The following is a 22,500-nucleotide window of genomic DNA, read 5'->3' on the forward strand; positions in this document are numbered from 1 at the left end:
GACCGGCCCTGAGGGCGGCAGCTAGGGGCCAACTCGCTCCAGGCCCATTTTTTTCGCCGGGTCACCCTTAGGCGGCGATTTTAGGCGCCCCCTAAGGGGCCAACGGCTGGAGATGCTCTAAGCTCAAGAGGGCCACTCCGCGGAACACCCAGAAACTCGCTGACGTGATCTTCTTGTTCAGCCGTTCTGCATCCATTACTCCTGCTGTCATGCATGGATGAACTCAATATATAAATGTATGTGAATTGCGGTACACTAATATCACATACATATTCAGCCATCTAGTAGTAGCTAGTATACTTTCTTTTGGGCAAAACCGCAAAATTCATCTACCACTCTAGGTTGATCTATATATGTTGCATCGATCTGCATGGAAGAGATAGAGAGAGGTTGACAAGGACAGATCATACATACCGGAATTCAGCAGGCAGAACTAGTCCGACCGATCGAGATGCTTCCGCAGTTTCTCTGCGACCTACAAGACACTCAAGACAACAGTTGCTCCTGACCGAACCTTGTTTTGAGATAGATAGAGTAGGGCGCAGATTTAACAACTTCCTGCTGGTTCATTTGGTTTAGTACGTTATTTTGTCCTTTTCCGTTTATATTAGCAAGATGCCCGTGCATTGCACGGAACATCAAGATAATTTTTTTATAAAACACATGTTGTAATTGACCCATGCGGGAGCAATCTCATGTGTAAAAATTAATGATATCTCGAGAAAGAGAAGAGATAAGGTGAGGAGGAATAGGGCGTGGTGGTTATTGGTGGTTGGACTGAGCGGAGGCATGGGGATGGACGGCGTCGGCAGCGGCCACCATGCCAAATTGTTTCAGATGCTTTCTTTTTTAATTGCTCAACAATAAGGTTGTGGGAGATAAGGATGAACGAGGGAAGACTTTATCTTCAAATATGAAGAGAGATGTGGGTATCTTTTTATAAAATTGCCATAGTTTGTTTTCCATCCGCTAGATATAGATCGGACGGTCTATATTGTAAGATCATCATCCACTCGACTTTTTATAAGAGTAAAGAAATTTGAATATCACGTTACGTTGTTCGTTCAAAGTCCTAGGTAAAGTACAAAGGTTGTCGGGGTCTGCTTTCGCCAGGCTTGCTGCATCTACTGTTTGATTAAGGATGCATACCATGCAGTGGGACGGCTCAGTGTCGTTCTTAATTCTACCACCAATTGCGTGCATTCGTCACCAATATATAAAGAGAATAGGGATTCTTGATATGTCATGCCATTTTTCAGGAAACCCTCTTGATGTTTATGTTAATCAACCCGCGGTCTAGATTTAAGTCAGATTTTCATTTTTACAGAATCCTTACTCATGTTTATGGTAATCAACCCGTTACACATATCAAATGTATTTTAAAATATCCATATCTTTTAGACCCTAACTACAAATTTAATATGTTATATGTGAAATTTGATTAAAAAAATATAGAATCTGGATATGACGTTATTTTACCTGTTAACCATTTAAAAATGCAATTTATGGTGAAACCTTAATCAATAGCAAAAACCTCACAGAAAGAAAAAGAAAATTTCTCATCTTATGCCCGAAGAGACGCCTTAGGATTTATACATAGTAATTGTGTTTTTTATTGAGGGGTACGTTGTGATTATGTGGGCACAGTGTTGGGCTGGGGTCAATTGACCCCAATGACCTTGGTCTGAACACTGTTACATACATACAGCCCACGAAGAAAAATGATGCAGTGAAAAAGCTGACCCTAGTGCAAAAGATACCCAAAAGATAGCATCCCGAAATAGCTAGCACGCAGGCCCATTTCCATTTCGATCAATCTCCAGGCAGGGGTACGCAGGGCCCAGTCGCCCTTCCGATCGCTCTCAAAACAATAGAATCGATCACCCCTAAAAAAAAAATAGAATCGATCAAGAGTCAGGATCAGATTAAAAAAAAATCAAGAGTCAGGATCGCTCTTGTCTCAGAGAAAAGTCAGGGTCGCTGGTTCTCCTTCACGCATGCGTTTGATCTCCATCACGCCCCTTTCGCCCCTTCTTTTTTCTTCAGGTTACCTTGCGCTGCACCCAGAAGACCATGATGTTGTCCACGTCGTCCTGCCTTGAGATGGTGGTGCTGGTCTCGATAGTTGGCTTCGATGGATTTTCTTTTTATTTTCACAATTCAACGCAGTGCAGGGAAAAGAAAAACAAAGTACTGCCTCCAATCCATATTCATTGTCGCTTATTCAATACTTCTTTTTTTAGAGCACGCCAAAAGCGTGCCATAGCTTTAGAGTGTGTTTGGATAGCATCCTCGCAGCAACACGCTTAACCTGGGAGCCTCCCTGAAAATTGCCGAGATGTTTCGTGTCCTAAAAAAGCCGCTGCTTTGCTGGACCAGTAGCCGCATCACAAAAATTAGCCTGGTTGTTTACCCAGGCATCTTGCTTAGCCTGGACCAGGCGTTCGAAATTGGTAGCCTGGGTCCAAGGACAGCTGCCTGGGGTTAGATTATGCTCTTATCAGTCGTTGCTGCATGTACTTTATCAGATTATTTAATATTCTTGTACTATTTGATACTTTACCAGATGAGGATACCAACCAAACACCACTAGTCCATACTAGCCTAACCAGGCAGAAAAGCATCACCCGACCAGGCTGAAGCCAGGCACCAAAAAAATTCCAGGCACAGTACGAGGACAGTATCCAAACAAGCCCTATACTCCCTCCGTTTTTAAATATTAGTCTTTTTTAGATATTTTAATACGGACTACATACAAAGTATAAGTTTTTTAGATATTTTAATACGGACTACATACCACTCCGTATGTACTCTGTATTAAAAATATCTTTTTTTGCAGGGTCTACTTGTTTTTTTGCGGGGCTGTATTAAAAATATCTAAAAAGACTTACATTTAAAAACGAAGGGAGTAGAAGACATCAATAGTTTTTACAAGAACTTGCAACAGATGCGAACATCCAGATGCATGCGACACCCACACCAACACCAAGAACTAAAACTAGGCTAACAAATCACGAAACTATTCAACCCACTAGCTCCGGCTTTCTTCAAGTCCTTCCACTCCTGGAATGGTGAGCTGCTCGTCTCTGTGTGTTTATCTTATCCCTCTGTTCTTTTGACAATTTATTTTTGCGTTCTATGCCCCGTTCCCCGATAACTTGTATTTTGTCTTGAACACCATTGAAGTTTTTTTTCCTCGACCTTTTCCTTCTAATAAGTTGCTCGTCTATGCGCATTTATGGTATCCCTTTCTTTTTTTGATAAGGTCTTTTTGCGTTCTCTATCATGTTCCCTTGTAGCTAGCATTCTGTCACTAACTAGCGGCTGGGGGCCGCCTATGGCGGGCCTCCTGAGGCATGCTTGTGGTGCACTTGCCTTTCTAAAGTACCTCTTTGCGCCCCATGCGAGTTCATAAATATTTGTTGTCCAGTAACAACTAACTAACGATTGTCAGACTGAAAGTTTTCTTGACAAGTACTCCCTCCAACACTTCACAAAGAACCACCATCACTTAACAAAGCACCATAATGTTTCAGCATAAGAGATCCTCAGACCAGAACCAAGCAACACAATCAATCTAGTGTGCTAAAGGTTTGCAAAGCAATGTTGTGCATACTGTCTAAGCAAACACTTCTAACCATGTCTTCCAGGTCTTCTCAAAACTTCCAAAAGCTATGCTATGCTAATGCTTCACAAAAACTTCTACTATGCAGATATATGACATGGTAACTACAGCACACTATACTTGAAAGTGGTAGTACCTGACCTTGATAAGCAATCATTTAGGGTAAGTCCTAGCTGTTTGGTCCTCACACTTCCTCTACGTAGTGGGTCAAACAGCTACTCTTTGATCATTCTATCAATTATAATGAAAGGTATTGAGAGAATTTATTACTGAATGTATCTAGAACTCTGCATATTTACCTTGCACGCCTTCAGATTTTTCCCCTTAATATTGAAAACCTTCCTGGAGAGGCTATGGCTTCTGCTTCTTGAATGGGCATAATACTCACAGACCTATAATTAAGAAGAAAAACAGATATATGCAGTAAAATAAAATGGACATGTAGATCCCATATCTTGAGTACTATTAAACTATCATCAGAAAAGAATTAAAATTCCTAATCTACAAAATTACCAAAAGATTGTAGAAGAGATACCCTACTAAAACAGGACAGAACCACACATTGCCAGAACGCCCTCTGAGCAGACCATCGCAAATCGAAATGGATTCGAGACTTATTCACCGATTGATGACATCGTCGTGCTGTTGCAGTGGCACGGGAGCACATGCTTTTCTATAGATGGCATAGATGTATTAAGAATTCAACTTCCATTTACAGATAAGAATAGTCTAAGAAAAACTTTGCTCTTACACTGGCTGACACTTTTGAAAAAAAGTTAACTAAAATGTAAATAAGTTCAAGCCTGCAATATTTTGAACGCAAGACAGATCTGTTTGTGACTGTTGCACATGAATTAAACTCAGAACTGCGAGATCTGATTAAAATCTGAAATTCCACAAATTCATAAGAAAAGCTTATGATGTGAGAAAACTCGGCAAGTGGTCACACATATGTGGAAAGCTAAAAGTTCAGGTGGTATTTTCCTTTTCCTCCGGAGAAGCTCTGAACCTTTCTTTTACAGAAATGATCATGTAAAACTGGTTTTGGTCCAGAAGTGCAGACTGATATACGGCCACTTGATCCACTTCCACAGAAAAGTTCAAAATGAAAATTGCATCATTTTGTGTTCAGATTATTACACACTTGTACTCCTCAATATTCAATGTAGCAGCTGGGTTAAATAAATGGCAGTACAATATCAGATCTCATAATTCATAAACCAACCTACCTATTCAACACAAAACTACACTGAACGATGGGCAAAGCAGAATAGGTAAGCGAGATTGCGAGAGCAACCTAAATTAAGACGGGGAGATGCACTTACAGGAAGGCATGTAAAAAAAATTAGCTTCCAATGCTTCCATGCAGCATCAACATGTTGAACATCAAGCAAAGGAAGAACTAATGAAGAACACAAACCAACAAAATAAATCTAGTATCAGCTTGATAGCGAAAAAATCATACCATAAAAATATTTGTTCGACTATTGTAGTATTGTACACATCAAGAGATATCAGCTTGATATTGAACATAATGGAGTAAGAATAGTAATTACCGAACTCATAACTATAGGTGTGAGAGGGGAAAGAATACACCTCGTCATGTTTAAGTATAATAGTGAAACTCACACTATACACATCACTGATTTTTTCAGGTTTAGACAGCCCGAGATTTATAACTGAAACAAGAAGCAGATGATGGTGTTGCCTCAGAGGTTCCTTGGATAGATTCAATTCGAATAGAGAAGAAGTTCTACTTATGAATTCATAAAAAGAATTTAATGTTTAAACAAATTCACAAAGAAGGTTACCTCATTAACAACCCATGAGGAAATTACATAATCGGTTCAACATCAAGGAAGCTGAGGCTGCTGCAGAAATTTGCATCCACCTCTAGCTTTTGTCCATGGTATAAAATACAGCAAAGGACCTGCAGGGAAGTGATTACTATTAGTAATCGAGTAGAGATCATCACGTGTCCTTGCCAAAAACCTGATTACTTAGAAGCTATGTTGATTGTGTAATCTATAAAGCTCATGTAACTAATGAAAGCGAATTGGAACAACACCAATAGAGTTACCTGTCGAGCACGTAAAACAACAAACAAGTGGTACGCATGGACGCATAACCCATCGGACAATCACCGCAGGCGAGCTCCTCGACCTACTTGGCCCCGTCTAGATAGTGTTGGAAATATGAGCAATTTACCAAATGATTTTATTAACGGAAATATTGGATAAAGCATGACTAATATAACAGTGATAAAACTAGTCATGCGATCTGACAGAGAGAAGGTAAATAACATTTGCATATATGAACTGTAACCAAGTTTATCTAGAGCAGACAGTTGGACAAGTTTCATATATGAAGTAGAACCTAACATATCTAGGGCAAACAGCAGAACAAGGAACTGTGGCAGGACCTCGAACAGAAAGGAGAAGAACACATACAGGACAGCAGCAGCAGTTGCACTGGACTTGGGGTCGGTGTCCTCGCCGGCCATGTCGTTGTGGAGGTTGTCGACGTCGGGGAAGAAGTCGTCGTCGGGGAAGTAGTCGTCGCAGTCCGGGGCGTCCGTGACGAAGAAGTCAGTAGTCGCGCTGAGCGCTCCCCAAAAACCTTATCACCCTCCTCCCGTACAGGACTCAAAGAGGTGCGGTTTTGGAGGCCTACTGTCCCGACTCACGGTGCACGCCGCAAGCCGGGATGAGGAAGACAGCAGCAGCTCAGAGATTGGAACCGGTGGCGAGAGGAAGAAGTTCTGTTGCGTCTCTCTGAGAGGAGCGACCTCCCTTTTATAGGCGCAAGAGAAGGAGGCGAGAGGCTGCGCCGGGAGCTGAAGGGATCGAGGGAGACGAAACAAACAGGCAGCAGCCGAAGGGTGCAGCGTTCGTATTCAATATCCACTACAGCAAAAACTTTCCAGCTCCTGAGTGGCCTTTCGTGTACCCTAGTGCGTGGCAAAAATTTAGACATCGGCTGCGGCGTGGCGAGGCGGGCGGCGGAGGAGGAGCACGCGTGGATGTCCCTCTTGTCATAATGCTCATACAAGTGGGGAAAGAACCTCCCTTATAAGGAGGTCCAACTCCCACTAAACTAGCAATGTGGGACTAAACTTTAGTAGTATCCCTTGCCTTGCACAAATGGGCTAAGTGGGCCTCTAGGATTTATTTAGGAATTTCTGAAATAGTTATTGGGCTGTCCCAAAATCCCATTGTTAGAGTCTGGGAAAAAATGAAGCCCTCTCAGGACGTTTGATTCTCGACCTTCGGATTAGCTGTCCAAAACGATTCAGGCCTTCGGATCTCTGGATGAAACGATCCAGGCAGTTGGATCTCTAGATAGAGCGTTTCTGGCCGTCGGATCGGGTAAAACACTGCTACAATGAATAGTGCTTGGAGTAGCCATGCCACTGCCTGTAATTTGGTGGCCCGCTAGGGGTACTTCCGTCATTTCACCTAGTGGCGTATAAATGCAGCGAGCCAAAACCTAGCCGCCACCTCCCGCACGCCCGCACCCCGCTCTGTCCTTGCCTCGCGGCTCCACTCCCATAACCCTACCCCCTCCTCTCCTCTGCGCCGCCGCCGCCGCCGTCGCCAGTCCTACTCCCCTCACACCGCGCCCCCACGGCCCTTGAGGCGCTGCGCCAGATCCAATCCGACCACGGCGCCGTGCGACGCGACGGCGAGTGGGCGCCCGCCCTCCCCGTCCGTGAGCTCGTCCCCGGGGACGTCGTGCAGTGAGTGGGCGAGAGCAGTTGAAGTGAAGGCTCGAAGCAGGCAAGCAGCCGTGACTCGATGGGGTGCGAGGCGGAGGCGGAGGAGCACGTCTCCGGTCTCCCCGATTCCGTTCCGGTGGTGGCGTGATGGGGCCCGCTGACTGGCCGAGCGGGTCAGCGAGCGATGACGACGACCAAGGGAGAAGGGGAACGGCGCTGCAGCGGCGTGTTGGGGCCTAGGGAGCAAGCGACAGACGCGATATGCAGGCTGGGGCCAGGAGAGCTGACTAGAGACGAGGGTTGGGGAGACCGGAACACCCGGCACACCCTTTAGCTACGCCAATGCCGCTCAAGGTCAGCCACTCCCTGCATCCCACCCCTCCCGATCTGTCTCTTTTCGTGACACATGTAGAGCAAGCCCAAAGTCGTGGCTTAGGGGTAAGTTGCGTCTGATCCTCATCCTGCCTGCACTCCATTCTGTGGCTAGATTTATTCTACTAATATTTCTGCTGGGATTTGTGGTCGTTTCAATCGATTAGGACAAAGCTAATCTGATTCTTTTCGAGAGTAAAGCTAATCTGATTCTAATGAGCTGAGGTTTCAGGTTTTGACTGGATGTATGAACATCCTCTACTGGTTCTGTAAAATAAATAACAAATTCAGTTTATCCATTATACATAAATTCTAATATAATGGGCGGCTATTTTCTATTAGTGTACTTGAAATGATATTGAGGTATGCTCCCATGTTTTCATCCGTGTACTATGTAGATGTATACTAACAATTAAGCTTTGATCATGAATGCATAAACCATAGAAGATTCTGACAGCCTAAGTGGTGTGTAATTCTCTGTTGCATAGAAGATTCATTGATCCCTTTACTTTTAACCAATTTATTTTCGCGACATCTTCCGTGTATTCCCTTTCTCATGATTTGTGATTCTCAATTCTGCCAGCTCTGTCGAGACATGGAACCGAAGCCGTGAGGCGGACATCATCATTTTGTCAGACTAAGTGTGGAGTTACAAGGTACTCTATTGGCAACCTCATAGACCTGCATCAACTATCATTACAAGTAGAGCATTTCCGTGCTCTTAAGTCGATCTATTAGGGAAAAATCATAGGCTTTTGTCCCGGTTAGTAATTTTTTGTTCTATTGTATATGGGCATCTTATCTATCTGTAACATGTGATGTGTACAACTATAGAAATGTTAGGCTATAATAGCAATTCTTTGCAACACATATTCTCATACATTCTGGCTATACTTACTGCTAGAATATATTTGGTGCATTGCTTTGGGTGTTGAACCGTGCATTGATTGCATATTACATTGATTTGGATTTTGATTGTACACTGAAATTTAGGTGTTTTTGGAGAGCTGACTGTACAATAAAATGATCTACCTCGCAGTATCATTTTTTCACAAAGGAAGAAATTCGGAGTAATTTTCGCTCTTCATGTTGTGAGAGAACCTGTTCAGTAGGATGCCAACATGCATCAGGAAGCCAACGGACAGCCAGAGCTGGAAGGCATGGAGCTTGAGCTGCAGTGACGATGACAACTTGGGTGTCAGCTGCAAAAAACTACAGTTCAAAGTGTTCAACCAAGTGTAAGTTTGCAGTAAGTCAATAATTGCAGTTCTACAATGACACATTCAGACATGCATCCAAAGTTAGATAGGAACATGGAAAGAATCTCCGAAACTTATTTACAGGGGAGAGAAAACATCACACCTATTTTATCTTCAGTGGTTGAACTCTCTTGTAGCTTCTGTTCAGATCCTAAAGCTATATGAAGCACCATAGGTTAAGTTTGCAAGCAAAAAGATCACACAACCTGATAGTACTGGTAGCAGTCTTTTTCTTCCAAAGTTTAGCATTGATGTCTATCGATTTGCAGGTAAGTTACATGTGTGCGAATGAGAGGTCGACCAACAAGTTGTTGATTTCTTAATCTCGGAAACTTGATCCTTATATAACTGGCTATCAGTTAATTTTTTATTGAACTTTCGGTCTGTTTAAAATACCAGTACACGATATTCAGGTCCAAAGGTAAGTAGCAACCTATTTGGGCAAGTTGCAAACACATCCGGGATCTGGAGTAGTAGAAATTCCTAAGTGGATTGGGATATTGACATGCAGGGATCAAATTGGGTGTTGTTTTTCTACTCAATTCTGCTCCTGATGGTTTTGTGACTGACACATGTACTCTTTTCCTGATTTAGATCTTTCCAACATCTCATGCCACGAGTCAAAACGAGTAGTACTACTCATGTACATTCTGATCGTGCGCATTAGCTTTGCTGGGTAGTAATGATTATAGATCATGATTTCTGCATGTCTTAGACCCACCACTCCACCACTCCGCTCCCGGAGCTGGAGATAAAAAGCACGGAGCTGGGAAACAGATGCTCCGCAGCTCCTCGTATGTTTAGGAGCTGAAGTGACTCCGAACAGGGCCTTAGTTTCATGTTGTGCAGTTTGCTATGGTGGCATTAATTCATATAATAAGTGCATAATCATGCCATGAGTGACTATGGGGCACTAGCATTAAGAGCCTTATTTTTTTCCTTCTGTTCTTCACTAATATATTCTTCTTAACTAGTTTCTTTAATTACCAATATAGGCCTTTAATTTGTGTGCACCTAATATTAAATCCTGAAGAAAGTGAAATTATGTAGTGTTCAAAATTATAAAGTGTACTTAATTACAAATAATGTGCCTTATAGAAGAACTGAGCCCTCATATTTTGTACTTAGAATTTAGAACTATACTTTGGTTGTTTGGTTTAGTAATACTACTTGAGGCAGGCTTTTGAAAATATATGTAAGAAGACCCGAGTACTCATTCAAAGTGTATTTGTATTAACATTCATATATATGTAGCTCTGATAAGTGTTGGTGGGTTTAGTTTTTCAATACCACAGCTGATGTTTTCTTTATAGAATAAGATGGAACTACACATACCCAAAGTAACATTTAGAATTACTCAACTCTGACAAGCTTAGTTTCGTCACTACATGTTACTGCTCTCGCGTGGCGCTTCGTGTGTGGCTGCTCGATGCGTAAAGGCGAGAGAGGATTGGATCGGAGGAAACCCTACCCGACACAATCGCTCCTCTGCCCCCCCCCCCCCTCTCTGGCCCGAGCCACCACTTCTCTGCGCCTCCCTGACCCACGGGATCCTACCGCCGATGCTCGAGACTCGGAGAGCAGCCGACGGCGGTGGATAAGGAGATCCAAAGCGAGCCGCTGCCGACGGTGATGTTTGTACTATTGCTTCTAATCAATGGTATGAACGATTTAGAAAATCACTTTGTATTATTGCCTCTAATCAATGGTATGAAAGATTTAGAAAATCAACCTACACACGGACGCGGTGTTTTGGCTTTTAGGTGCATATGCACCCATTGTCTAAATACACATTTTGAAAAGTTGAAAAATTCGGAACAAAAATCCTGGGGGTATATCGGGACATTCTATGTGCATGCACAAAGTTTCGGGGAAAAACCATGTATTTTTGTGGCTCGTGTAAAAAAGATAAAGAAATGCAAAATGAATAGTTGTAATGAAGCATCAGAAATTGTCTTTTTTACACAAGCCACAAAAAACCTCGTTTTCCACCGAAAAGTTTGTGCATGCACATAGAATGTCCGGATATACATGCGGGATTTCTGTTCGGAATTTTTCAACTTTTCAAAATATGTATTTAGACAATGGGTACATATACACCTAGGAGCCATTGCCAATTTCCGCCTACACTATCGCTTTATAGGAAACAATATGGTGAACACCCAGTTTATTACATCGTTTATGTTTGTGCTTTATCCTGATTGTAGTTTCAGTCATAGGTCACGCACGGCACTATTTCTAATAAAAGGTCATGCTTCTATATGGTGTTTATTTGCTATGATGTTTACTATCGGTGGTACCTTTAGATTGTTGACTATATTTGTTTTGTACTCTATTCTTCTAGGGTGAATTTTGCTGTGATTTCCGTGTGTCCATCCAAAGGAAGTAGATGATTGATAGAGATTCAGAGGGAGCAATTGATATAGAGAGTTGTTGTGGTTCCTATTTCTTCAGGTAGTTACTTTTCTTGCAGTTTCCTTTTAGTTACGAGCTTCCTCTGCAGTATAGTCATTTCTTTATTTCATTACCAGTCCCTGTTGACTACAATGTAACCATGCATTGGCAGCATAAATTGCAGCAGTTCTTAATCAGTTAGAAAAAAGCAACCTGATCAATCTTGCTTCAGATTATGTTTCTATTGCTATTGCGGCCTGAGGTCCATCCCCGATCGCCCCTCCTCTCAAGCCGCTACGGTGGCCTATATGTTTTAGCGGGTTCCGTCACGCCGGGCTGCCCCAGTCCCTGACCCAGGGTTTGGTGGGCGAGCTCACTACCATCCTCCCAGTGGTCTTCTTCCTCGCTTGATTCTTGGGCGCCCCATCTATTCTGGACGAGCACCTTCCAGTGGTGGGTGAGGAGATCTGGCATGAACCACGCGCCGAGAGGAGCTCAATTTCTGCTGCCTCTGCACGCCCTAGGTATAGCAGATCCTACACCCTACTCTTTTTTTATTTGTTTCAGTAGAGTAGGATGAACACCCGCAGCTCAGTCTGGGTTCGTAAATTGTGTTTTCCTCTCCAATATGCTCTCTTTATGCTTCAACTGTTATGTTTGACCATCACTCATGTATATGCACTGCCTGTTATTCCTAGATTTTGTTAGCTCCAGTCTGCAACTACCCATACATGATAAGAACAATTAGATAAATGTTGCATGGCATGTCAATAGCTTGGCCAATCCATTGTCTATTTGTCTTCTTTAGACCACATTGCATTGTTCGCTCCAGTTTGTTGCCTATTGTTCGTGTCAAACTCTTGCTCCGATTTTACATGGTCTAATTAGTGTTCTATAGAGAACAATGCTTTTGGGTTATGACTAATCTTTCAATTGTTTAGGTGGTGGAAATTCACATTCTTTTTCAAAAGCATATTTAGTTCGTTTATCCTACATTATCTATGACAAGTCGATAAAAGATGTATATGTTATTTGTTCTTGCTCATGCTCTTTTCTTTTATCTGTTCAGGCCTAATCTCACCAATCTTTGCTACACTTCACATCATGAGGGAAGGAGGGTAAGTAAGTAAATTGGCGACAACCTATCATATTCCTTTAAGTCTTACTGAGTCCGAATTTGAAGCAGTGTAGTATCCCATCATTCCGTCAGCCAGACATTGAACTCACTGTGGACTCAATCAAAAGTATTTGAATTTCTCATATATTAGTTATTAAAACAATCAGTGGTGTAGTATCCAATCATTCTATTAGCCAAACATTGAACTGGTCGTGGATTTGGTCAGAAGTATTTGAATTTCTCATATAATCTTGTGCTTTTTACTTTTTTCTGACTATGTTACGAAAAGGACCAGTAATAACTAATGTGATTTGAAAACACATAAGATCTCATGAGTTAGGATGGACATAACCATGCCCTCTGAAACAGTCACCAAACTTTAAGGAAGTTTGTATATGTGTCTTCATTTTTAAGGATTAGGAGGACCACCTATCACCCACTGTCCAAAACCTTTCATAGGGGGTCAGTGCATGAATTGTTTTCTTGCTATACATACACACACTATATGCATAATTTGGCTAACACGAGATGTCTTTCAACAGATGCGTCCATCGCAACACTCAAGCAAATCAGATGACAAGGTGTTTGGAGCAAGCTACTCATAGCCAACTACATAGTTTAGTACAATGCTGTATTAAAGCAGTGTAAATAAATAACTTATATGGCCTACTTTTGGTATATAGTACCGAACCTTGATCTTTAGGTATTTCACGCTACAATTGTTAACAAATGCACCAATGGTTTGTAACGAGATTTGATGTTTTTAGTTGGACCATTACTGTTGTAAGTAAATATCATCTTCTGCTTTTTGAGTAATACTATCAGGTGTTGGGTTGTTAGACTGAATAAATATATACCATATGTTGGATCGTTAAACATTCCAAGGTATCTATTGTATATTACCGGATTAGCTAAAACGGGACCCGGAGGGGTGCGGCAGGCCGCAATATCATGCTATTTTTTTATACTCCCTCCGTTCCTAAATATTTGTCTTTCTAGAGATTTCAACAAGTGACTACATACGGAGCAAAATGAGTGAATCTATACTCTAAAATATGTCTACATGCATCCGTATGTGCTAGTCCATTTGAAATCTCTAAAAGGACAAATATTTAGGCCGTATGTGCTAGTCCATTTGAAATCTCTAAAAGGACAAATATTTAGGAACGGAGGAAGTATTTGCAATGCTTCGATGACTGTATTACCGGATTGGATGTAACTTGTACCCGGCAGCCGGGTGCGGCAAGCCGCAGTTCCTACCTAGTAGACTAAATTCCAGCAATCCCCCACTAGATCCCAGAGGCACACAAAAATTTGCCTTTGGTTTCAAAACACCGTTTTATATACCGGTATTGCAGTGGAGACTGTTAAGTTGAACTTCCACCTAGAACTCTATGCTACACTAGTAAGCAACTTGAACAGTGGACTAGGCCTTGAACTTCAAGTTTTCTGCGAATCTAGCTTCACATAAAGCCTTGACCGATACTAGGCTACCGTGGGTCTTCCCTGCGGGTGGAGCTTATGCGTCATACTCCGAGACCTTTCATGAGTTTACTAGAGAGAACCCTACTCTCATAGATTCCGACGTTTGACAATCAGACTCATATAGGTCTGTTCTTCAAAAGATGTTCTGCAGGACAACATCTCTGCTTAAATGAGCCACTTAGAACACATTAAGATATACATCAACCTGCCATGCAGTTTTAGGAGAGTATTGCATCTTCATGGAGTGGTATTGTTGATAGTAAGGATACTCTCCTCTCAGTTGATCAACAACTTGTCTTCCACATCTAATTCACGGGATCTCCGATCACAAAGAATAGGTTACCACTGTGAACAACTCATATTGTGGGTCTCATACCTATCTCCCTCGATGCATTATCTATCACATTACGTGATAGACCCTTAGTAAAAGGATCTGCCAGATTTTTAGACGTTTGGATATAATCCAATGCAATAACTGCCGCGCATCTGTCTCCGCCGTCCTGAGCGAGCGGCGGAGGACAGAAGCGAGGAGCACTGCCTCCGGATCGATCGGCGCGCGGACATCGACGCGTACGACGCTGCCCTCTCCCTCGCCCGCTGCCGCTCGCGCCGGGCTGCTCATGCCTTCGACTCGGGCGTCCAAGTGCGCGCTGGCCCCGCCGCGGGCACGAGGATCCAGCGGTGGCCGGGCACCACCTCCGGAGCAGAGGGGTGCTGGTGGTGGGCGGCGTACCTGGAGAAGTGGAGCAGAGTGGACGGAGTTGCGCGCCGGGCGGGAAGGGCCGGCGATGTCGCCGCGCTGCGTCGACGGGTGCGAGGCACTCACGGAGTGGATCCGTCGCTGCCGGATCCGCCTTGGTCGAACGCCTCAATGCGATTCGGAGGGCGATCTCCTCCACATCGTCGGGGTCCGCTTCGCGCAGCAGGCTAGACCAGTTGTCGTCAGAGCTGGAGTCCCCACCGGAGGCAGCGCTGCTTCGGTCGGCGGCCGTCGGATGCGTTTGGAGGGGATCGAAAGTGGAGTGAACGGAGAGGGAACTGAAGTGAAGTTCGGATTGACCGCGGTCTAGGGTTTTCCGGACGACGATATTTGTGGGGCAGCCGTGGGCCAGGCTGGGGCAAGTCGGCGTGGCAGGCGCGCCCGGACCGCCCCATATACACCCAATATTTAGGCTGGATATTGGGGGTGCCGGTCAGCCCCGGGCGTTTGAGGGCGGTTTAAGAGGCCCGTCTGAATCCAAATTTCATGACCGGGCAGTGATCGGGAGGCCTGCCCAGATGTTTGAGACGAGTTTGAGGGGTCTGGTTGTAGATGCTCTAATGACAACACCCCTTGTGATTGGATCATTTATTCTCGGTTTACACACAAGCAATGCGTCAGAACCTTCGTGTTGTGGAGAAAGATAATTGCACACTTTAGTTAGGTCACATAATAAGGACTAATGGACCTAACTGGGTTGTTGTGTAAAATTCTATATTCTCTCTTTTTTCTTTGCAGATATGCCTATGAATTGTAATCATAGGAAGAAGAAAAAAATCCTATGAATTGTAATGCTACGAATCAAAGAACAAACGTACGGGGAAAAAACCCTAAGTATTACAATCCTCCAAAATTCCTTTTAGTCTCTTTGATTCGCATAATTCTAGAAACACAAGAATAAAAAAACATATGATTGGAATGTTATGCTCATCTCAATCCTACAAAATTTTGGTTTGTTTGGCTGATTGCATCATAGAAAAATCAAAGGTTCCTTTTAGATACGTTTGAGTGGATGCTAAAATCCTTGTGGAATGTAGTAGTACAAAGAAGTCTTCCGATATGATTCAAATTCAATAACAAATGTTATACCATAAAAAATACACATTCTTTTGGAGAAATTAAAAAAGAAAAACTTGAGGGTCCGTTCGGTGGACGGGAAATGTTCCTTAAGAATTCTGCAGGCCCAGTTTCCGCAGGGAGGCATTTGCCCGTTCGCTCAGCAGGAATCAGCTTCTTTCTTCCGTTCCACAGGAAAGCGTCCCCACAACCTGCAATTTTCCACGGGAAAAAAATAGCATCTTGCTCGAAGCAAAGGAACGCCCGGTGAAAATCTGCTTCCCTCGCTCCGTCGCTCTCCCGCCCCGTCTCCCACGAGCTTGGCGCGAAATCGACATGGACGACCAAGGGGGGATCCCACCCCCTCCCCCTCCTCTGCCTCCGCCCCCTCCCTATGCCGCTCCTGGTCCACCTCCCCTCCTCCCATCGGCACAAGGGTCGGAAGATCTGCAATTTGGGGAAGGTCAGGAGATCTGGCAAGAAACAGGTAATCCACTCTCGATACATATTGGTTTCTCGCTCAAAAATCTTGATTTACTGTTGAACATTTGTCTTGCTAGGACAGATCTATTTCTCTTTGTATGTACGGTGTGACAGACTACTACCCCTCTGTCCCAACACCAGTACGTGTGCCCAACTGTGGAGCAGAGTCCTGGCTAGTTAGTTGTTAGTGTGTGTGCACGCAACATTTTCAGAGAGTATTTTTCATTACACAGAAGGCAACTGTACATGCACTGCACTGATGTATATGCATATTACTAGCATTTAACATTGGTTCAGCTGTAGCATGGCGTGTGCCTATCCAGCCATGTACTGGATTCTGTGCAATTATGTAGTAAACTGTGTTTGGAGATCCAGAGAATCAGGAAGATGAAGATATATGATGTCATTGATGTGTATGTGTGTATGGATTAGTTCTTACCATCACCTAGTTAGATTGTTACTTGGATCGAAGCGGACTTTTGTTGAGTGGATGTTGTGTCGCTGGTTTGCTGTGATGTTTCAGGGACAGTTTCTTTTGAATTTTTGGGATTTCTTGTGAGTTTTGGGCCGTGGCTCCCTCAAATGAAGATCAACACTCCCTATATGTTAAGAGGGTCCCTAATTAATGTTATAGTCCTATATATGATGACATTGAGTGGCTCTCATTGTTTCACTGCCCATAGACTTACTGGTATGCATTATTCAGTACTCCCTCCGTAAAGAAATACTCCCTCTGTCCCAAAATAAGTGTCTCAACTTTGTACTGACTTTAGTACAAAGTTGTACTAAGCTCAAGACACTTATTTTGGGACGGAGGGAGTATAAGAGCGTTTAGATCTATCTAAACGCTCTTATATTTCTTTACATAGGGAGTACATGGCTAGTTAGTATGTTTTTCAAAAACTGATACTAGAATTGCACTTGTCATATCATCAGGCACCACCAAGAATTGTTCTAGAGCCAGCTGGAATCACAAGATGAAGTCATATCTTATTTGGCTCTTGAAAGAACATGATGTGCCGACATATCGAACACGAAATGCATGGAGCAAAGAGGCTTGGAGAAGGATTGTGGATGCATTCAATACACGATTTGGTTTATCACTCTCAGTAACTCAGGTCAAACAAAAGGAGCAGGACCTGAAGAAAGATTTTAAAGCTATAAGAGACTTGATATCCGAAAGTGGTTTTGGCTGGGATCGTGATACGATGATGGTGGTTGCTCCGGATAGTGTTTGGGAAGAATTAAGGGCACGTAAAAACAAAGATGCCCTCCGATGGCAAGACAAATCATTCCCATACTATTATGATATATTTGCTCTATATGACGGTGAGTTTTAAACCATTGAATTAATTAGTTATGTTGTGTCTTATGTTCTTAAGAGAGATTCTTCTGGACGTAATCCATGCAGGGCGCTATGCTCAAGGAAGGGGTTGCCATGGCACGGATAATTACGCGAACAAGGCCCCACATGTATCGATGGAACTTCCAGAAGACCTACATAGAAATCGTCAACCATCTTATTCTACTCCTGAGCCTACTAGTGCTAAACGGGGGAAAAGACAGAAGACAAACTCTAATCTTGATGATTTCCAAGAGAGGTACCTGAGCTTTAAAAGAGAAGAGCTGGATCGGTTTGCAGCCATTGAGGAGAGGAAATTGGAGGATCCCTATAGCATACAAAATTGCATTGTTGCACTTGAAGGGTTGCCGGATTTACAAACAGAAGATATGCTAAAAGCAGCTGACCTTTTCACCGATAACAAGGACAACAGGGAAGTGTTTCTCTCGTTTTCAACTAAGGAATTACGGCTGGCCTGGTTAAAAAGAAAAATTCAGAACACATAGTGTAATGGCTATGGAAATATGCCCCTTGGAGAAGGCTTTTGTGTTAAGGTGCTGGGCTAGGAAAGGGTATGCAACGTTTGTGTAGTACTACTAATGCAATATTAATGGTAGCAAATTATCATGTAGTGCTAAGGTGCTAGGTTAGGAAAGGGTCCGTAACTTTGTGTATGTGTTCTTGGGCAGATGTGCTAGTAGTAATGCAATGTTAAATGACACTCGATCACAAATCCTTTTGATTGGATATAACTAATTGCAGGACTAACCAAATTGTTTTACTTTATTCCATATGGTTCATTGCCTTGCAATGTAGTTAGCCCACATTGTAGTCGCCATGGCATCTCGCATGCCATTTCCAGCTCGCTGTGCTATCAAATAATGGCACATCAACATTGTATCGGGTATCTCCATCTGGTACAGCTTCCATATTGTTTTCATATACATCTTCTGTACATTCTCGGGCAAGATCTATCAGTGGGGGGAATTTACCCTGGCAGCTGATCAAGTGAGAAGGAAGACTGGGCCAAAGAAAAAGATTGTTGCGACGAAACAGAATGCAAATAGACAATATCAAAATCTGCCAGCATCGACGGCGGCCCCGCTACTATTAGTGTGGATCAGGAACAGTTGCGGATAATTATCTTGTTAGACAACCAGGATTAACGCAATTGATCCACTGCGATTCATAGACAAGTCAGCAATTTATACCAGCGCGTGTTGCCCGTTGTTTGGCGGGCAACCAGATATGAAATATAGTTGTTCTGAAAGATGATAGCTAAAAGCCTAAAACTGTACTACATAGAAAAGCCATTTTGGTACACATGGAGTATCCTCCGATCATAAGTGATAGCTACTGAGGAAGTTGTCTGGAGTAAATAGTTATAAATATGAAGTTCCATTGCAACATAAAAGTATTCTGTATTTAAAGTTCCATTGCAATAAAAAAAAGTCAAAATGAATCTAAATATCAATGAAGCAACATTAAAAAAAATGACCCAAATGCATGTCCATTTAAATACACAGGTGTTACTCCCTATTACAGGTGTTAACTAAACACAACCACCCTGCAAGTACAACAGATTTAGGGAGAATATCATACGGAAACCAATATTCAATGAAAACTTCGTGAAAACCATATTTTTAAAGTTAAAAAAATCTGAATAAAATGTGGGATGTTAAGAAGGTGATGTTTTATTGCTACACAAAATTTAAACTTCAAAAACATTACGAGATGTGAGCTATGAAAAAGACAAATTCAGCCCTGAATAGTGACATTACTATTCGGCACTATTCAACGCTGATTTTGTCTTTTTCATAGCTCACATCTCGTAATGTGGTTCAATTTAAAATTTTGTGTGGCAATAAAACATCATCCTCTTAACATCCCAAAAAATTTTCAATTTTTTTTGAAACTTCAAAACATCTTTTTCTTATGGTTTTCACCGGTTTCCACCGAATATTGGTTTCCATATAATATTTTCCCGGCTTATATAGCCATTATAGTAGCTAGAAAGTGAAAAAGAAGAAAAAGAGAGCACATGGCCTAGTCGGACGATGAATAGCTCCTCATGCGCCTCCTGAGCCGTTGGATGGTCGATCGACGAAGTAGAGTGACCCATCTTCAGCGAACCGTTATCTTTGACTCATGACCACAGGATGCGAGATGGACGGCTGGCACGTAGAAACAGGGGATATACAGACTTGGGCTTGACACCCCCGTCCTCCGCTTCCTCTCTCGCGGACGCATCCACTGCATGTCCTTCGCCGCCATGGGCAGCAGCCGCATAATCGCGGCGAGCAACGAGCACCCCGCCACCCTCGTCTACGACACGGCGACCGCCGGGCTGACCACCGGCCCTCCCGTCCCGGCCGCGCTCCAGGACGGCTGCCCCGTCTTCCTGCCCGCCGCCGACGGCACGCTGTACGCGTTGGCATACTACTTCATGCGGCGGCCTCAGGCCGTCGAGGTGCTGTCCTCCATCGCCAATGACCTGTGCTCCCCGGTGCCGACCGTGGACTGGTCCTGGACGAGCGTCGTGCCCTCGCCGTTCGCCCGGAAGGAGAGGGTCTGCTCCTGCGCCGCGCACCCGGACAGACGCACCGTCTTCGTGTCGGCCGCCCTCACCACCACCGGCCTCGCCGACCGGCACTTCTGCACCTTGTCCTTCGACGCCGGCAGCCGTGAGTGGACGTGCCACGTGCCATGGGGAGTGGGGCCTGCCGTTCATGGACAAGGGCTACTTCGACGGTTACCTGGACGCTTGGGTCGGCCTTGACGAGGACGGCTACATCGGCGCCTGCCGAGTCACCGACCCTACTCCTGCCAGTGGCATGCAGACGCCACGGCTCGACTAGAAGATGGCCAGGGACAAGCTCAGGAGCAAGGAACGGCGGGCGGCTCAGCGGCCTACGCTCACCTGTATGGGCCATGGCAGGTTTTGCCTTGTGGACTGCGGTACGCCAGGGAATGAAGTCTGGTTTACACTGATGGCTGCATGCTCAACACCACCACATTTCGCCTCCGGTACTCTCACAAGGGAGAGCTGCGGATCGCCGATCGCGCCACCAAGTCCTGTCAAATGACCAAGAATGTCCGCGCATTTTCTCCTGTGGCGTTCTGGATGTACTCGCTGTTTTCCTGCTTGGTAGGAGTATGTCATAAGAATACATTAGGTTTAGAAACATTTACTACTTTATTTTGCACTAGAGCATAGAGCTGGAACAATGTTTAGTGAAACAATCTAGTCTCTAACAGAAGGACCAAATCAAAGAGTTCAGAAATTTACCTGAAATAGCTCCAGTGCCATAATATCGAAAGAATGGTTTGTGTACCGAACAATATGCAACTATCCTTGCTCTTAACATTGCTTGCTGTTTGAGATGGTAACCTTTATTTGCCTGTGGATTTCCCAACCACGGTTACTCTTCGTACCACTTGCGTAAACTGCCTGAAGTCGAGGCAAAATTTTAAGTTGAACTACATTACACACAAAATCAACGTTGAATAGTGCTGAATAGTAATGTCACTATTTAGGGCTGAATTTGTCTTTTTCATAGCTCACATCTCATAATGTTTTTGAAGTTGAAATTTTGTGTAGTAACAAAACATCACCTTCTTAACATCCCACATTTTATTCAGATTTTTTTTTGAAACTTTAAAATATGGTTTTCACGAAGTTTTCATTGAATATTGGTTTCCGTATGATATTCTCCCATATAAGCCATCTCTCTCTCATTCGAGGCATGTAAAAGATTATTGAGTATAAACCCTAGCCACCGGTGGCGTGCTACTACCTTTTCCCTTTTCGTGCAATGAAAACCCTAGCTCGAAATTCCTAAATTCTCGCCTTAAATCAACTAGTTCTTGCTTAAACCCTGTTGATTGGGACTCTGGTCCTGACAATTGGTATCGAGAGCCAGTCCTTCCTTGGCTGGGGCGGCGATTGGAGCAGTGCAAGGTTGGCTTGGCCGTAAAATCCCTCTGCGCGATCTGAAGCGGGCGGCGGTGAGTGAAGGCGGCGACCGGAGTGGCAACTGTTCGGCGACAGTCAGGCAGTCCGTCTGGTTGCCTAAGAACAATTCTTAAGTGGTAAAATTCCAGATCTGGCGATCTGACCGTGTCGTGTGGAGGCGGTGTAAGGCGCTGGCAAATTACTCCCTCCCTCCCAACCCTTGATGGTGCAGATTGACAACCTCACAAGCATGCCGGAGGCGGTGGATTCAGGGACTACGCCCGACCTACAGCTGGAGTCCTTGGAGCTCGACATCAAGACCCTGCGGCAGGATAGAGAGGAAGATCGTAAAGAATTCCAGCAATTCCAGGATGTGGTCAACAGAAATTTTGCCACGATGCAAAAGAATTTTGACAAGATACAAGCGAATTTCAGGCGCTTACTGTTGGACCCTGAACCAGAGCAGGTGGAAGAAGCGGAAGAAGGACAGGGGAGTGTACAATTGAAAGAGAACCAGCTGCAATCTCCAGTAGTGGCTCCAGGTCGACCCAAGCAGTTACAAGCTCCTACTCCTCCCTCAGTGACAATGCAGAACAAGGGGGCTCCTTTGCTAGTGGGTACAGCCACCCTTCGAGATCATATAGGCAAAGAATTGAATATGGATGGCACTCCTAAAGTTCCTTACAGGCATCCAAACTATGGGCAAAACAAAGAAAAGGAAAATGCACAGGCAGTACAGAGAAATGTAGTGCAATTGGAGGAAATACAAGAAGATGAAGGGGCTGATAATTATTACAGAAAAAGAAATGTCCTTACTGTCAAGCCAGCTAAATTGAACATTTCTGAATTTGAAGGACAAGACCCTGAATCTTGGATTCAGAACTTGGAACAGTATTTTGCTGCTGCAATAACTCCCATTGAACATAGAACAGAA

The 22,500-nt window shown here is 43.8% G+C and overlaps 1 protein-coding gene and 1 long non-coding RNA gene across 14 annotated transcripts; both read left to right on the plus strand.

The window, feature by feature from the left end:
• Window positions 1-7,126: 7,126 nt before the first annotated feature.
• On the plus strand, window positions 7,127-13,301 carry LOC123144004 (uncharacterized). 13 transcript variants are annotated; one of them, XR_006471195.1, is made up of 7 exons: window positions 7,127-7,697; window positions 8,299-8,371; window positions 8,755-10,634; window positions 11,319-11,428; window positions 11,541-11,892; window positions 12,438-12,486; window positions 13,028-13,301. It is a non-coding gene; the product is annotated as an uncharacterized lncRNA (long non-coding RNA). The 13 variants fall into 13 exon arrangements; XR_006471200.1 differs by having other exon boundaries at window positions 11,553-11,892; XR_006471193.1 differs by having other exon boundaries at window positions 11,601-11,892.
• Window positions 13,302-15,967: 2,666 nt separating this feature from the next.
• On the plus strand, window positions 15,968-18,392 carry LOC123144005 (L10-interacting MYB domain-containing protein). Its single transcript, XM_044563014.1, has 3 exons — window positions 15,968-16,273; window positions 17,206-17,598; window positions 17,681-18,392. Exons 1-3 carry the CDS (start codon window positions 16,123-16,125, stop codon window positions 18,115-18,117), a joined length of 981 nt encoding a protein of 326 aa, XP_044418949.1. The 5' UTR covers window positions 15,968-16,122; the 3' UTR covers window positions 18,118-18,392.
• Window positions 18,393-22,500: the final 4,108 nt, after the last annotated feature.

The sequence above is a fragment of the Triticum aestivum genome, chromosome 6D (genome assembly GCF_018294505.1).
Source record: "Triticum aestivum cultivar Chinese Spring chromosome 6D, IWGSC CS RefSeq v2.1, whole genome shotgun sequence".
In the NCBI taxonomy this organism is placed as follows: Eukaryota; Viridiplantae; Streptophyta; class Magnoliopsida; order Poales; family Poaceae; genus Triticum; species Triticum aestivum.